Here is a 16,999-nt window from a genome sequence, read left to right as displayed (position 1 = left end):
GCCTCAACCTAACTCTAATCCACCCCTCCTTCAGCTTAACCATAACCTCCCCTCCCATAGCCTAACCATAACTCTCCCCTCCCATAGCATAACCATAACCTCCCCTCCCATAAGCCTAACCATAACCTCCCCTCCCATAGCCTAACCATAACCTCCCCTCCTGTAGCCTAACCCGAACTCTCCGTTGCCTCAACCTAACTCTAATCCACCCCTCCTGCAGCTTAACCATAACCTCCCCTCCCATAGCCTAACCATAACCTCCCCTCCCATAGCCTAAACATAACCTCCCCTCCCATAGCCTAACCATAACCTCCCCTCCCATAGCCTAACCATAACCTACCCTCCCATAGCCTAACCATAACCTCCCATTCCATAGCCGAACCATAACCTCCCCTCCCATAGCCTAAACATAACCTCCCCTCCCATAGTCTAACTATAACCTCCCCTCCTGTAGCCTAACCCGAACTCTCCGTTGCCTCAACCTAACTCCAATCCACCCCTCCTTCAGCTTAACCATAAGCTCCCCTCCCATAGCCTAACCCAAACCTTCCCTTCTGCAGCCTAACCATAACCTCCCCTCCCATAGCATAACCATAGCCTCCCCTCCCATTGCCTAACCATAACCTCCCCTCCTGTAGTCTAACCCAAACTCTCCGTTGCCTCAACCCAACTCTAATCCACCCCTCCTTCAGCTTAACCATAAGCTCCCCTCCCATAGCCTAAACCTAACTCTCCATTACCTCAACCTAACTCCAATCCACCCCTCCTGCAGCGAAACCCTAACCTTCCCTCTCATAGCCTAACCATAACCTCCCCTCCCATAGCCTAACCATAACATCCACTCCCATAGCCTAACCATAACATTCACTCCCATAGCCTAACCATAACCTCCCCTCCCATAGCGTAACCATAACCTCCCCTCCCATAGCCTAACCATAACCTCCCCTCCTGTAGTCTAACCCTAACTCTCCGTTGCCTCAACCTAACTCTAATCCACCCCTCCTGCAGCTTAACCATAACCTCCCCTCCCATAGACTTACCATAACCTCCCCTCCCATAGCCTAAACATAACCTCCCCTCCTATAAGCCTAACCATAACCTCCCCTCCCATAGCCTAACCATAACCTCCCCTCCCATAGCCTAACCATAACCTCCCCTCACATAGCCTAACCATAACCTCCCCTCCCATAGCCTAACCCTAACCTACCATTCTGCAGCCTAACCCTAACTCTACGCTGCCAACCCCTAGCCCTCCCCTATTGCAGCCTAACCCTGACCTATCTCTTTGCTACTGCAGTCAAACCCTAACTCTCCGCTGCCACAGGCTAACCTTCCAGTCCCTGCAGAATGTCATCATTATAACTCTATCCCATTTATGCAGTAGCCAACGTGTTCTCAGCGTTACACTTTAAGGGTTAATCAGTAAAAAATAAAATAAAAAAACACAAAAAAAATCACCCTCGGTTGATGCCGGTTTTTAAAATGTTATTAATGTGTCTGTTGTTGTAACAGATAGTTGTAATCATGCATGCCAACTGCTTCTAAGGTGCAACCAGCGGTTTAACAACGTATGAAAGCAAATCAAGGTCTTCCACGTGGACTTACATTCGGCGCCTACCTCGCGGCCTTATACCTGGCGCCTGCTACACGGCAATTAATATTTTAGGATACTTTACAATGAAGCCTAAATAAGTGACATGAATACTATGACACAGGGCTGAATTGCTAGTGTTGATGCAGACAGTCTGGGAGGAAAAGTCGCCTCCTCTGTCTCTAGGACTCATGAGGGTCACCTCTGGCCTTGTATGTTGGGCATAGGTTGTTAATGAAAATAACAACCTTCTGTAGCCTAACCATAACCTCCCCTCCCATAGCCTAACCATAACCTCCCCTCCCATAGCCTAACCATAACCTCCCCTCCCATAGCCTAACCATAACCTACCCTCCCATAGCCTAACCATAACCTCCCATTCCATAGCCAAACCATAACCTCCCCTCCCATAGCCTAAACATAACCTCCCCTCCCATAGCCTAAACATAACCTCCCCTCCCATAGCCTAAACATAACCTCCCCTCCCATAGCCTAAACATAACCTCCCCTCCTGTAGCCTAACCCTAACTCTCCATTGCCTCAACCTAACTCTAATCCACCCCTCCTTCAGCTTAACCATAACCTCCCCTCCCATAGCCTAACCATAACTCTCCCCTCCCATAGCCTAACCATAACCTCCCCTCCCATAAGCCTAACCATAACCTCCCCTCCCATAGCCTAACCATAACCTCCCCTCCTGTAGCCTAACCCGAACTCTCCGTTGCCTCAACCCCTCCTGCAGCTTAACCATAACCTCCCCTCCCATAGCCTAACCATAACCTCCCCTCCCATAGCCTAAACATAACCTCCCCTCCCATAAGCCTAACCATAACCTCCCCTCCCATAGCCTAACCATAACCTCCCCTCCCATAGCCTAACCATAACCTCCCCTCCCATAGCCTAACCATAACCTCCCCTCCCATAGCCTAACCATAACCTCCCCTCCCATAGCCTAAACATAACCTCCCCTCCCATAAGCCTAACCATAACCTCCCCTCCCATAGCCTAACCATAACCTCCCCTCCCATAGCCTAACCATAACCTCCCCTCCCATAGCCTAACCATAACCTCCCCTCCCATAGCCTAACCATAACCTCCTCTCCCATAGCCAAACCCTAACCTACCATTCTGCAGCATAACCCTAACTCTACGCTGCCAACCCCTAGCCCTCCCCTATTGCAGCCTAACCCTGAAATATCTCTTTGCTACTGCAGTCAAACCCTAACTCTCCGCTGCCACAGGCTAACACAGACCAGGAGCACAAGCCTTCACCAGCTCCTACAGGCAGGTAGTTATCTCAGGATGTACCTGACGGATGTGTCATAGAATGTAATATCACACAATCCCAGCCATCACTCTCCCTGTCCTCACCAGACACAGTAACACAGACCAGGAGCACAAGCCATCACCAGCTCCTACAGGCAGGTAGTCATCTCAGGATGTACCTGACGGATGTGTCATGGAATGTAATATCACGCAATCCCAGCCATCACTCTCCCTGTCCTCACCAGACACAGTAACACAGACCAGGAGCACAAGCCTTCACCAGCTCCTACAGGCAGGCAGTCAACTCAGGATGTACCTGACGGATGTGTCATGGAATGTAATATCACACAATCCCAGCCATCACTCTCCCTGTCCTCACCAGACACAGTAACACAGACCAGGAGCACAAGCCTTCACCAGCTCCTACAGGCAGGCAGTCATCTCAGGATGTACCTGACGGATGTGTCATGGAATGTAATATCACACAATCCCAGCCATCACTCTCCCTGTCCTCACCAGACACAGTAACACAGACCAGGAGCACAAGCCTTCACCAGCTCCTACAGGCAGGTATTCAGCTCAGGATGTACCTGACGGATGTGTCATGGAATGTAATATCACACAATCCCAGCCATCACTCTCCCTGTCCTCACCAGGCACAGTAACACAGACCAGGAGCACAAGCCATCACCAGCTCCTACAGGCAGGTAGTCATCTCAGGATGTACCTGACGGATGTGTCATGGAATGTAATATCACACAATCCCAGCCATCACTCTCCCTGTCCTCACCAGGCACAGTAACACAGACCAGGAGCACAAGCCTTCACCAGCTCCTACAGGCAGGTAGTCATCTCAGGATGTACCTGACGGATGTGTCATGGAATGTAATATCACACAATCCCAACCATCATTCTCCCTGTCCTCACCAGACACAGTAACACAGACCAGGAGCACAAGCCTTCACCAGCTCCTACAGGCAGGTAGTCAGCTCAGGATGTACCTGACGGATGTGTCATGGAATGTAATATCACACAATCCCAGCCATCACTCTCCCTGTCCTCACCAGGCACAGTAACACAGACCAGGAGCACAAGCCTTCACCAGCTCCTACAGGCAGGTAGTCATCTCAGGATGTACCTGACGGATGTGTCATGGAATGTAATATCACACAATCCCAGCCATCACTCTCCCTGTCCTCACCAAGCACAGTAACACAGACCAGGAGCACAAGCCTTCACCAGCTCCTACAGGCAGGTAGTCAGCTCAGGATGTACCTGACGGATGTGTCATGGAATGTAATATCACACAATCCCAGCCATCACTCTACCTGTCCTCACCAGACACAGTAATACAGACCAGGAGCACAAGCCATCACCAGCTCCTACAGGCAGGTAGTCATCTCAGGATGTACCTGACGGATGTGTCATGGAATGTAATATCACACAATCCCAGCCATCACTCTCCCTGTCCTCACCAGACACAGTAACACAGACCAGGAGCACAAGCCTTCACAAGCTCCTACAGGCAGGTAGTCATCTCAGGATGTACCTGACGGATGTGTCATGGAATGTAATATCACACAATCCCAGCCATCACTCTCCCTGTCCTCACCAGACACAGTAACACAGACCAGGAGCACAAGCCATCACCAGCTCCTACAGGCAGGTAGTCAGCTCAGGATGTACCTGACGGATGTGTCATGGAATCACACAATCCCAGCCATCACTCTCCCTGTCCTCACCAGACACAGTAACACAGACCAGGAGCACAAGCCTTCACCAGCTCCTACAGGCAGGTAGTCATCTCAGGATGTACCTGACGGATGTGTCATGGAATGTAATATCACACAATCCCAGCCATCACTCTCCCTGTCCTCACCAGACACAGTAACACAGACCAGGAGCACAAGCCTTCACCAGCTCCTACAGGCAGGTAGTCATCTCAGGATGTACCTGACGGATGTGTCATGGAATGTAATATCACACAATCCCAGCCATCACTCTCCCTGTCCTCACCAGGCACAGTAACACAGACCAGGAGCACAAGCCTTCACCAGCTCCTACAGGCAGGTAGTCATCTCAGGATGTACCTGACGGATGTGTCATGGAATGTAATATCACACAATCCCAGCCATCACTCTCCCTGTCCTCACCAAGCACAGTAACACAGACCAGGAGCACAAGCCTTCACCAGCTCCTACAGGCAGGTAGTCAGCTCAGGATGTACCTGACGGATGTGTCATGGAATGTAATATCACACAATCCCAGCCATCACTCTCCCTGTCCTCACCAGACACAGTAACACAGACCAGGAGCACAAGCCTTCACCAGCTCCTACAGGCAGGTAGTCATCTCAGGATGTACCTGACGGATGTGTCATGGAATGTAATATCACACAATCCCAGCCATCACTCTCCCTGTCCTCACCAGGCACAGTAACACAGACCAGGAGCACAAGCCTTCACCAGCTCCTACAGGCAGGTAGTCATCTCAGGATGTACCTGACGGATGTGTCATGGAATGTAATATCACACAATCCCAGCCATCACTCTCCCTGTCCTCACCAAGCACAGTAACACAGACCAGGAGCACAAGCCTTCACCAGCTCCTACAGGCAGGTAGTCAGCTCAGGATGTACCTGACGGATGTGTCATGGAATGTAATATCACACAATCCCAGCCATCACTCTCCCTGTCCTCACCAGACACAGTAACACAGACCAGGAGCACAAGCCTTCACCAGCTCCTACAGGCAGGTAGTCATCTCAGGATGTACCTGACGGATGTGTCATGGAATGTAATATCACATAATCCCAGCCATCACTCTCCCTGTCCTCACCAGGCACAGTAACACAGACCAGGAGCACAAGCCTTCACAAGCTCCTACAGGCAGGTAGTCATCTCAGGATGTAACTGACGGATGTGTCATGGAATGTAATATCACACAATCCCAGCCATCACTCTCCCTGTCCTCACCAGGCACAATAACACAGACCAGGAGCACAAGCCATCACCAGCTCCTACAGGCAGGTAGTCATCTCAGGATGTACCTGACGGATGTGTCATGGAATGTAATATCACACAATCCCAGCCATCACTCTCCCTGTCCTCACTATGCACAGTAACACAGGCCAGGAGCACAAGCCTTCACCAGCTCCTACAGGCAGGCAGTCATCTCAGGATGTACCTGATGGATGTGTCATGGAATGTAATATCACACAACCCCAGCCATCATTCTCCCTGTCCTCACCAGACACAGTAACACAGACCAGGAGAACAAGCCTTCACCAGCTCCTACAGGCAGATAGTCATCTCAGGATGTACCTGACGGATGTGTCATGGAATGTAATATCACACAATCCCAGCCATCACTCTCCCTGTCCTCACCAGGCACAGTAACGCAGACCAGGAGCACAAGCCTTCACCAGCTCCTACAGGCAGGTAGTCATCTCAGGATGTACCTGACGGATGTGTCATGGAATGTAATATCACACAATCCCAGCCATCACTCTCCCTGTCCTCACCAGACACAGTAACGCAGACCAGGAGCACAAGCCTTCACCAGCTCCTACAGGCAGGTAGTCATCTCAGGATGTACCTGACGGATGTGTCATGGAATGTAATATCACACAATCCCAGCCATCACTCTCCCTGTCCTCACCAGACACAGTAACACAGACCAGGAGCACAAGCCTTCACCAGCTCCTACAGGCAGGTAGTCATCTCAGGATGTACCTGACGGATGTGTCATGGAATGTAATATCACACAATCCCAGCCATCACTCTCCCTGTCCTCACCAGGCACAGTAACACAGACCAGGAGCACAAGCCTTCACCAGCTCCTACAGGGAGGTAGTCATCTCAGGATGTACCTGACAGATGTGTCATGGAATGTAATATCACACAATCCCAGCCATCACTCTCCCTGTCCTCACCAGGCACAGTAACACAGACCAGGAGCACAAGCCTTCACCAGCCCCTACAGGCAGGTAGTCATCTCAGGATGTACCTGACGGATGTGTCATGGAATGTAATATCACACAATCCCAGCCATCACTCTCCCTGTCCTCACCAGGCACAGTAACACAGACCAGGAGCACAAGCCATCACCAGCTCCTACAGGCAGGTAGTCATCTCAGGATGTACCTGACGGATGTGTCATGGAATGTAATATCACACAATCCAAGCCATCACTCTCCCTGTCCTCACCAGACACAGTAACACAGACCAGGAGCACAAGCCTTCACCAGCTCCTACAGGCAGGTAGTCATCTCAGGATGTACCTGACGGATGTGTCATGGAATGTAATATCACACAATCCCAGCCATCACTCTCCCTGTCCTCACCAGACACAGTAACACAGACCAGGAGCACAAGCCTTCACCAGCTCCTACAGGCAGGTAGTCATCTCAGGATGTACCTGACGGATGTGTCATGGAATGTAATATCACACAAGCCCAGTCATCACTCTCCCTGTCCTCACCAGGCACAGTAACACAGACCAGGAGCACAAGCCTTCACCAGCTCCTACAGGCAGGTAGTCAGCTCAGGATGTACCTGACGGATGTGTCATGGAATGTAATATCACACAATCCCAGCCATCACTCTCCCTGTCCTCACCAGGCACAGTAACACAGACCAGGAGCACAAGCCTTCACCAGCTCCTACAGGCAGGTAGTCATCTCAGGATGTACCTGACGGATGTGTCATGGAATGTAATATCACACAATCCCAGCCATCATTCTCCCTGTCCTCAACAGGTACAGTAACACAGACCAGGAGCACAAGCCATCACCAGCTCCTACAGGCAGGAAGTCATCTCAGGATGTACCTGACGGATGTGTCATGGAATGTAATATCACACAATCCAAGCCATCACTCTCCCTGTCCTCACCAGACACAGTAACACAGACCAGGAGCACAAGCCTTCACCAGCTCCTACAGGCAGGTAGTCATCTCAGGATGTACCTGACGGATGTGTCATGGAATGTAATATCACACAATCCCAGCCATCACTCTCCCTGTCCTCACCAGACACAGTAACACAGACCAGGAGCACAAGCCTTCACCAGCTCCTACAGGCAGGTAGTAATCTCAGGATGTACCTGACGGATGTGTCATGGAATGTAATATCACACAATCCCAGTCATCACTCTCCCTGTCCTCACCAGGCACAGTAACACAGACCAGGAGCACAAGCCTTCACCAGCTCCTACAGGCAGGTAGTCATCTCAGGTTGTACCTGACGGATGTGTCATGGAATGTAATATCACACAATCCTAGCCATCACTCTCCCTGTCCTCACCAGGCACAGTAACACAGACCAGGAGCACAAGCCTTCACCAGCTCCTACAGGCAGGTAGTCATCTCAGGATGTACCTGACGGATGTGTCATGGAATGTAATATCACACAATCCCAGCCATCACTCTCCCTGTCCTCACCAGGCACAGTAACACAGACCAGGAGCACAAGCCATCACCAGCTCCTACAGGCAGGTAGTCATCTCAGGATGTACCTGACGGATGTGTCATGGAATGTAATATCACACAATCCCAGTCATCACTCTCCCTGTCCTCACCAGGCACAGTAACACAGACCAGGAGCACAAGCCATCACCAGCTCCTACAGGCAGGTAGTCATCTCAGGATGTACCTGACGGATGTGTCATGGAATGTAATATCACACAATCCCAGCCATCACTCTCCCTGTCCTCACCAGGCACAGTAACACAGACCAGGAGCACAAGCCATCACCAGCTCCTACAGGCAGGTAGTCATCTCAGGATGTACCTGACGGATGTGTCATGGAATGTAATATCACACAATCCCAGCCATCACTCTCCCTGTCCTCACCAGGCACAGTAACACAGACCAGGACCACAAGCCTTCACCAGCTCCTACAGGCAGGTAGTTATCTCAGGATGTACCTGACGGATGTGTCATGGAATGTAATATCACACAATCCCAGCAATCACTCTCCCTGTCCTCACCAGGCACAGTAACACAGACCAGGAGCACAAGCCTTCAGCAGCTCCTACAGGCAGGTAGTCATCTCAGGATGTACCTGACGGATGTGTCATGGAATGTAATATCACACAATCCCAGCCATCACTCTCCCTGTCCTCACCAGGCACAGTAACACAGACAAGGAGCACAAACCATCACCAGCTTCTACAGGCAGGTAGTCATCTCAGGATGTACCTGACAGATGTGTCATGGAATGTAATATGAAACAATCCCAGCCATCACTCTCCCTGTCCTCACAAGACACAGTAACACAGACCAGGAGCACAAGCCTTCACCAGCTCCAACAGGCAGGCAGTCATCTCAGGAAGTACCTGACGGATGTGTCATGGAATGTAATATCACACAATCCCAGCCATCACTCTCCCTGTCCTCACTAGACACAGTAACACAGACCAGGAGCACAAGCCTTCACCAGCTCCTACAGGCAGGCAGTCATCTCAGGATGTACCTGACGGATGTGTCATGGAATGTAATAATACACAATCCAAGCCATCACTCTCCCTGTCCTCACAAGACACAGTAACACAGACCAGGAGCACAAGCCTTCACCAGCTCCTACAGGCAGGTAGTCATCTCAGGATGTACCTGACGGATGTACCATGGAATGTAATATCACACAATCCCAGCCATCACTCTCCCTGTCCTCACCAGGCACAGTAACACAGACCAGGAGCACAAGCCTTCAAAAGCTCCTACAGGCAGGTAGTCATCTCAGGATGTACCTGACGGATGTGTCATGGAATGTAATATCACACAATCCCAGCCATCACTCTCCCTGTCCTCACCAGGCACAGTAACACAGACCAGGAGCACAAGCCATCACCAGCTCCTACAGGCAGGTAGTCATCTCAGGATGTACCTGACGGATGTGTCATGGAATGTAATATCACACAATCCCAGCCATCACTCTCCCTGTCCTCACCAGGCACAGTAACACAGACCAGGACCACAAGCCTTCACCAGCTCCTACAGGCAGGTAGTTATCTCAGGATGTACCTGACGGATGTGTCATGGAATGTAATATCACACAATCCCAGCAATCACTCTCCCTGTCCTCACCAGGCACAGTAACACAGACCAGGAGCACAAGCCTTCAGCAGCTCCTACAGGCAGGTAGTCATCTCAGGATGTACCTGACGGATGTGTCATGGAATGTAATATCACACAATCCCAGCCATCACTCTCCCTGTCCTCACCAGGCACAGTAACACAGACAAGGAGCACAAACCATCACCAGCTTCTACAGGCAGGTAGTCATCTCAGGATGTACCTGACAGATGTGTCATGGAATGTAATATGAAACAATCCCAGCCATCACTCTCCCTGTCCTCACAAGACACAGTAACACAGACCAGGAGCACAAGCCTTCACCAGCTCCAACAGGCAGGCAGTCATCTCAGGAAGTACCTGACGGATGTGTCATGGAATGTAATATCACACAATCCCAGCCATCACTCTCCCTGTCCTCACTAGACACAGTAACACAGACCAGGAGCACAAGCCTTCACCAGCTCCTACAGGCAGGCAGTCATCTCAGGATGTACCTGACGGATGTGTCATGGAATGTAATATCACACAATCCCAGCCATCACTCTCCCTGTCCTCACCAGGCACAGTAACACAGACGAGGAGCACATGCCTTCACCAGCTCCTACAGGCAGGTAGTCATCTCAGGATGTACCTGACAGATGTGTCATGGAATGTAATATCACACAATCCCAGCCATCACTCTCCCTGTCCTCACCAGGCACAGTAACACAGACCAGGAGCACAAGCCTTCACCAGCTCCTACAGGCAGGTAGTCATCTCAGGATGTACCTGACGGATGTGTCATGGAATGTAATATCACACAATCCCAGCCATCACTGTCCCTGTCCTCACCAGGCACAGTAACACAGACCAGGAGCACAAGCCATCACCAGCTCCTACAGGCAGGTAGTCATCTCAGGATGTATCTGACAGATGTGTCATGGAATGTAATATCACACAATCACAGCCATCACTCTCCCTGTCCTCACCAGGCACAGTAACACAGACCAGGAGCACAAGCCTTCACCAGCTCCTACAGGCAGGTAGTCATCTCAGGATGTACCTGACAGATGTGTCATGGAATGTAATATCACACAATCCCAGCCATCACTCTCCCTGTCCTCACCAGGCACAGTAACACAGACCAGGAGCACAAGCCTTCAGCAGCTCCTACAGGCAGGTAGTCATCTCAGGATGTACCTGACGGATGTGTCATGGAATGTAATATCACACAATCCCAGCCATCACTGTCCCTGTCCTCACCAGGCACAGTAACACAGACCAGGAGCACAAGCCATCACCAGCTCCTACAGGCAGGTAGTCATCTCAGGATGTACCTGACGGATGTGTCATGGAATGTAATATCACACAATCACAGCCATCACTCTCCCTGTCCTCACCAGGCACAGTAACACAGACCAGGAGCACAAGCCATCACCAGCTCCTACAGGCAGGTAGTCATCTCAGGATGTACCTGACAGATGTGTCATGGAATGTAATATCACACAATCCCAGCCATCACTCTCCCTGTCCTCACCAGACACAGTAACACAGACCAGGAGCACAAGCCATCACCAGCTCCTACAGGCAGGTAGTCATCTCAGGATGTACCTGACGGATGTGTCATGGAATGTAATATCACACAATCCCAGCCATCACTCTCCCTGTCCTCACCAGGCACAGTAACACAGACCAGGAGCACAAGCCTTCAGCAGCTCCTACAGGCAGGTAGTCATCTCAGGATGTACCTGACGGATGTGTCATGGAATGTAATATCACACAATCCCAGCCATCACTCTCCCTGTCCTCACCAGGCACAGTAACACAGACCAGGAGCACAAGCCTTCACCAGCTCCTACAGGCAGGTAATCATCTCAGGATGTACCTGACGGATGTGTCATGGAATGTAATATCACACAATCCCAGCCATCACTCTCCCTGTCCTCACCAGACACAGTAACACAGACCAGGAGCACAAGCCATCACCAGCTCCTACAGGCAGGTATTCATCTCAGGATGTACCTGACGGATGTGTCATGGAATGTAATATCACACAATCCCAGCCATCACTCTCCCTGTCCTCACCAGGCACAGTAACACAGACCAGGAGCACAAGCCTTCACCAGCTCCTACAGGCAGGTAGTCAGCTCAGGATGTACCTGACGGATGTGTCATGGAATGTAATATCACACAATCCCAGCCATCGCTCTCCCTGTCCCCACCAGGCACAGTAACACAGACCAGGAGCACAAGCCTTCACCAGCTCCTACAGGCAGGTAGTCATCTCAGGATGTACCTGACGGATGTGTCATGGAATGTAATATCACACAATCCCAGCCATCACTCTCCCTGTCCTCACCAGACACAGTAACACAGACCAGGAGAACAAGCCTTCACCAGCTCCTACAGGCAGGTAGTCATCTCAGGATGTACCTGACGGATGTGTCATGGAATGTAATATCACACAATCCCAGCCATAACTCTCCCTGTCCCCACCAGGCACAGTAACACAGACCAGGAGCACAAGCCATCACCAGCTCCTACAGGCAGGTAGTCATCTCAGGATGTATCTGACAGATGTGTCATGGAATGTAATATCACACAATCACAGCCATCACTCTCCCTGTCCTCACCAGGCACAGTAACACAGACCAGGAGCACAAGCCTTCACCAGCTCCTACAGGCAGGTAGTCATCTCAGGATGTACCTGACAGATGTGTCATGGAATGTAATATCACACAATCCCAGCCATCACTCTCCCTGTCCTCACCAGGCACAGTAACACAGACCAGGAGCACAAGCCTTCAGCAGCTCCTACAGGCAGGTAGTCATCTCAGGATGTACCTGACGGATGTGTCATGGAATGTAATATCACACAATCCCAGCCATCACTCTCCCTGTCCTCACCAGGCACAGTAACACAGACCAGGAGCACAAGCCTTCACCAGCTCCTACAGGCAGGTAGTCATCTCAGGATGTACCTGACGGATGTGTCATGGAATGTAATATCACACAATCCCAGCCATCACTCTCCCTGTCCTCACCAGGCACAGTAACACAGACCAGGAGCACAAGCCTTCACCAGCTCCTACAGGCAGGTAGTCATCTCAGGATGTACCTGACAGATGTGTCATGGAATGTAATATCACACAATCCCAGCCATCACTCTCCCTGTCCTCACCAGACACAGTAACACAGACCAGGAGCACAAGCCATCACCAGCTCCTACAGGCAGGTAGTCATCTCAGGATGTACCTGACGGATGTGTCATGGAATGTAATATCACACAATCCCAGCCATCACTCTCCCTGTCCTCACCAGGCACAGTAACACAGACCAGGAGCACAAGCCTTCAGCAGCTCCTACAGGCAGGTATTCATCTCAGGATGTACCTGACGGATGTGTCATGGAATGTAATATCACACAATCCCAGCCATCACTCTCCCTGTCCTCACCAGGCACAGTAACACAGACCAGGAGCACAAGCCTTCACCAGCTCCTACAGGCAGGTAGTCATCTCAGGATGTACCTGACGGATGTGTCATGGAATGTAATATCACACAATCCCAGCCATCACTCTCCCTGTCCTCACCAGGCACAGTAACACAGACCAGGAGCACAAGCCTTCACCAGCTCCTACAGGCAGGTAGTCATCTCAGGATGTACCTGACGGATGTGTCATGGAATGTAATATCACACAATCCCAGCCATCACTCTCCCTGTCCTCACCAGGCACAGTAACACAGACCAGGAGCACAAGCCTTCACCAGCTCCTACAGGCAGGTAGTCATCTCAGGATGTACCTGACGGATGTGTCATGGAATGTAATATCACACAATCCCAGCCATCACTCTCCCTGTCCTCACCAGGCACAGTAACACAGACCAGGAGCACAAGCCTTCACCAGCTCCTACAGGCAGGTAGTTATCTCAGGATGTACCTGACGGATGTGTCATGGAATGTAATATCACACAATCCCAGCCATCACTCTCCCTGTCCTCACCAGACACAGTAACACAGACCAGGAGCACAAGCCTTCACCAGCTCCTACAGGCAGGTAGTCATCTCAGGATGTACCTGACGGATGTGTCATGGAATGTAATATCACACAATCCCAACCATCACTCTCCCTGTCCTCACAAGACACAGTAACACAGACCAGGAGCACAAGCCATCACCAGCTCCTACAGGCAGGTAGTCATCTCAGGATGTACCTTTGGCATCTTGCGCAGGTTCGGAGACAGCTTCAGGCATGTGACATGTCCACGATCATCTCCTACATTGATTACCGGGTGGACAGGATTGAACTCAATATGAGTCAGTTTGGTTTTCTTCTTGGCCACAATGGCCTGAACACAGAGTGCTTCATACTTATTGACGGATAGGTCATACACATGGACCTGAAATCAGAGCAAACACAGTGTAAGTGATGGGTGCAGGACAGGACATCCAGTACTTCCACTTCACATCAATGTACACTACAGGCCTAGCCCACACGTCACACACTACAGGCCTAGCCCACACGTGACACACTACAGGCCTAGCCCACACGTGACACACTACAGGCCTAGCCCACACGTGACACACTACAGGCCTAGCCCACACATGACACACTACAGCCCACACGTGACACACAACAGGCCTAGCCCACACGTGACACACTACAGGCCTAGCCCACACGTGACACACTACAGGCCTAGCCCACACGTGATACACAACAGGCCTAGCCCACACGTGACACACTAAGGTAAGATCTATGTGGACACATCTGTAATAAGGAATTAAGTGTAGCACAATAGGTGAGGTACACATTGCATCTATGCCACACATGGGAATTACTATCAGTCACCACTACACACTATGCTGGGCTGCGTACACCCAGGGGAGGAGACATATACAGATTACAGTAGGATATAATAGCTGCACATTTAAGGTGGTTTTGTTTAGCCCCAATACATTAGGAGGTGTCATAGTACATACTGTACAGTACTGTGAGCTGCCAACATGGCCAAGTAAACACATCCGCAGTTTCCCTAAACGCTATCCTGTAATAAGTCAGACATGTTACATACAGCTGTATATGTGTATCCAACGGGATGTAGCCAGCATCACGACGTGCGGGATCCCGACGGTCAAAATATCAGCGCGAAAATCCCGACCGCCGGCGACCCGAAGGTAAGTATCGGGCACTAGAAGGAGGGTTAGGGTGTGGTGTTAGGCACTAGGGGGGAGGGTTAGGGACCGGGGAGAGAGGGTTAGGTTTAGGGTGCAGGAAGGGGAGGTTAGGTTTAGGCACTGGGGGGGGTCGCGAGTTGTTTAGGGACCGGGGAGGTAAGGTTTAGGCACTAGGGGTGGAGGTTAGGGACTAGGGGGAGAGGTTAGGGTTAGGCACTAGGGGGGGAGGTTAGGGTTTGGCACTAGGGGTGGAGGTTAGGGTTTGGCACTAGGGTGGGAGGGTTAGAGGTAGGGGTAGGGGTTAGTCTCACCTTATTTCCTTATGGGTGTCGGGATTCTGACCAGCGGCATCCCCACCGCCGGGATCTCATACCCAACCCTATCCAACATAGTGATGACCTCACCGCTCAGCGCATTACAGGGCCTCCATTCTTCCTCAGCACTCAGCAAGCGTCACACAGGCCCAGCAGGTGCTGAATCCTCCCATGAGACTGCTGCTGATCTTCTTCACCAATCAGAGCGCAGCACATGCCTCTCTGACCTTTCGCGGTGTCTCCTGGAAACGGGGAGCGGCTACACAAACGCAGGCGTGTTGGAACAGTTTTCAGGACGTGCCCTAGTGACCCTCTACTAATTTGTGCGCAGTTGGAGACGGACATTCTGAGACAGCACAGACTTGCTCATATGTTCTATATGTGACCGATGTTTCCTCTCTTTTACGAAAGCAGCGGATGCAAGGCGCAGGGCGTCTCTGCACACAAGACATTAGCATATTTCTCGCAAGTCTGCTGCGTCTGTAATTGCGTCCACCTCTGAAGTAGGCTCTAGATCTTATAGCATGGCAGGGAAAGGCATGGTCTGTACATTGCAGTTTCTGTTATACCAGAAGGATAAATAACCCCCATTGTGTCCCTTATGGACCCAGTACAGGAATCACATTGTCCTACTAAGTGCCACATAATTACAGGGTGCCACTATGCCTTCCACACCACTGCCGTGTACACACAGAGGAACAGGGCTCCTTACACTAATACACCATTACAGGGTGTCACCATCCCTTCCACACCACTGCCGTGTACACACAGAGGAACAGGGCTCCTTACACTAATACATCATTACAGGGTGTCACTATCCCTTCCACACCACTGCCGTGTACACACAGAGGAACAGGGCTCCTTACACTAATACATCATTACAGGGTGTCACTATCCCTTCCACACCACTGCCGTGTATACACAGAGGAACAGGGCTCCTTACACTAATACATCATTACAGGATGTCACTATCCCTTCCACACCACTGCCGTGTACACACAGAGGAACAGGGGGCCTGATTCAGACCCACTCGCGAGCGGACAGCCGCTCGCAAGTGGGTCGATGTTATGGACTGAGCATGCGCACGACGGAGGGAGCTCCGTCGTGCGCATGCGCCAGACGCGACGAGCGAAGGAAAGTCCTTCGCTCGTTGTGTCCGATCAAAGGGGGCGTGCTGTCAATGTTGATTGACAGCACGCCCCCTTTGGTGGGCGTGCCGGGGGCGTGCCTCCCTGACGGGGGCGTTCCCACGGGAACGCCTCCCGTCAAAAGCCGGCCCACTGACATCACTAGTGATGTCAGTGGGAGTGATTTTGGCTCTGATAGAGCCAAAATCACTCCGGAGCTTGCGGTTGAAAACCTCAACCGCAGGCTCCGGCTCGCAATTTCGATGGTCGCGATGGTCACGACCATCGCGGCCATCACAATGCACGCTCGTATAGCCTGTGGGTGGTGACCCACAGCTATACGAGCGTCCAGGAGGACGCTCCATTTTCATGGAGCCCGGCCCTCATTCAGAGCGTACGGCTCTGAATGAGGGCCAGGGCTCCTTACACTAATACATCACTACAGGGTGTCACTATCCCTTCCACACCACT

General features: G+C 51.3%; 1 protein-coding gene across 2 annotated transcripts in view; it reads right to left on the bottom strand.

The window, feature by feature from the left end:
- DNAI1 (dynein axonemal intermediate chain 1) overlaps window positions 1-16,999 on the bottom strand; it is a 385,067-nt gene that overhangs the window by 99,974 nt on the left and 268,094 nt on the right. For both annotated transcript variants that reach the window (XM_088461607.1, XM_088461608.1), the window contains one exon: window positions 14,127-14,312. In XM_088461607.1, the coding sequence (XP_088317733.1) occupies window positions 14,127-14,312 (186 nt within the window). The remainder of the gene's footprint in view (window positions 1-14,126; window positions 14,313-16,999) is intronic.

This window comes from Taudactylus pleione, unplaced genomic scaffold (assembly GCF_031769625.1).
Source record: "Taudactylus pleione unplaced genomic scaffold, aTauple2 ptg001078l, whole genome shotgun sequence".
In the NCBI taxonomy this organism is placed as follows: domain Eukaryota; kingdom Metazoa; phylum Chordata; class Amphibia; order Anura; family Myobatrachidae; genus Taudactylus; species Taudactylus pleione.
The sequence above is the reverse complement of the archived record's forward strand: the minus strand, read 5'-3'. Positions and strand labels throughout refer to the sequence as shown.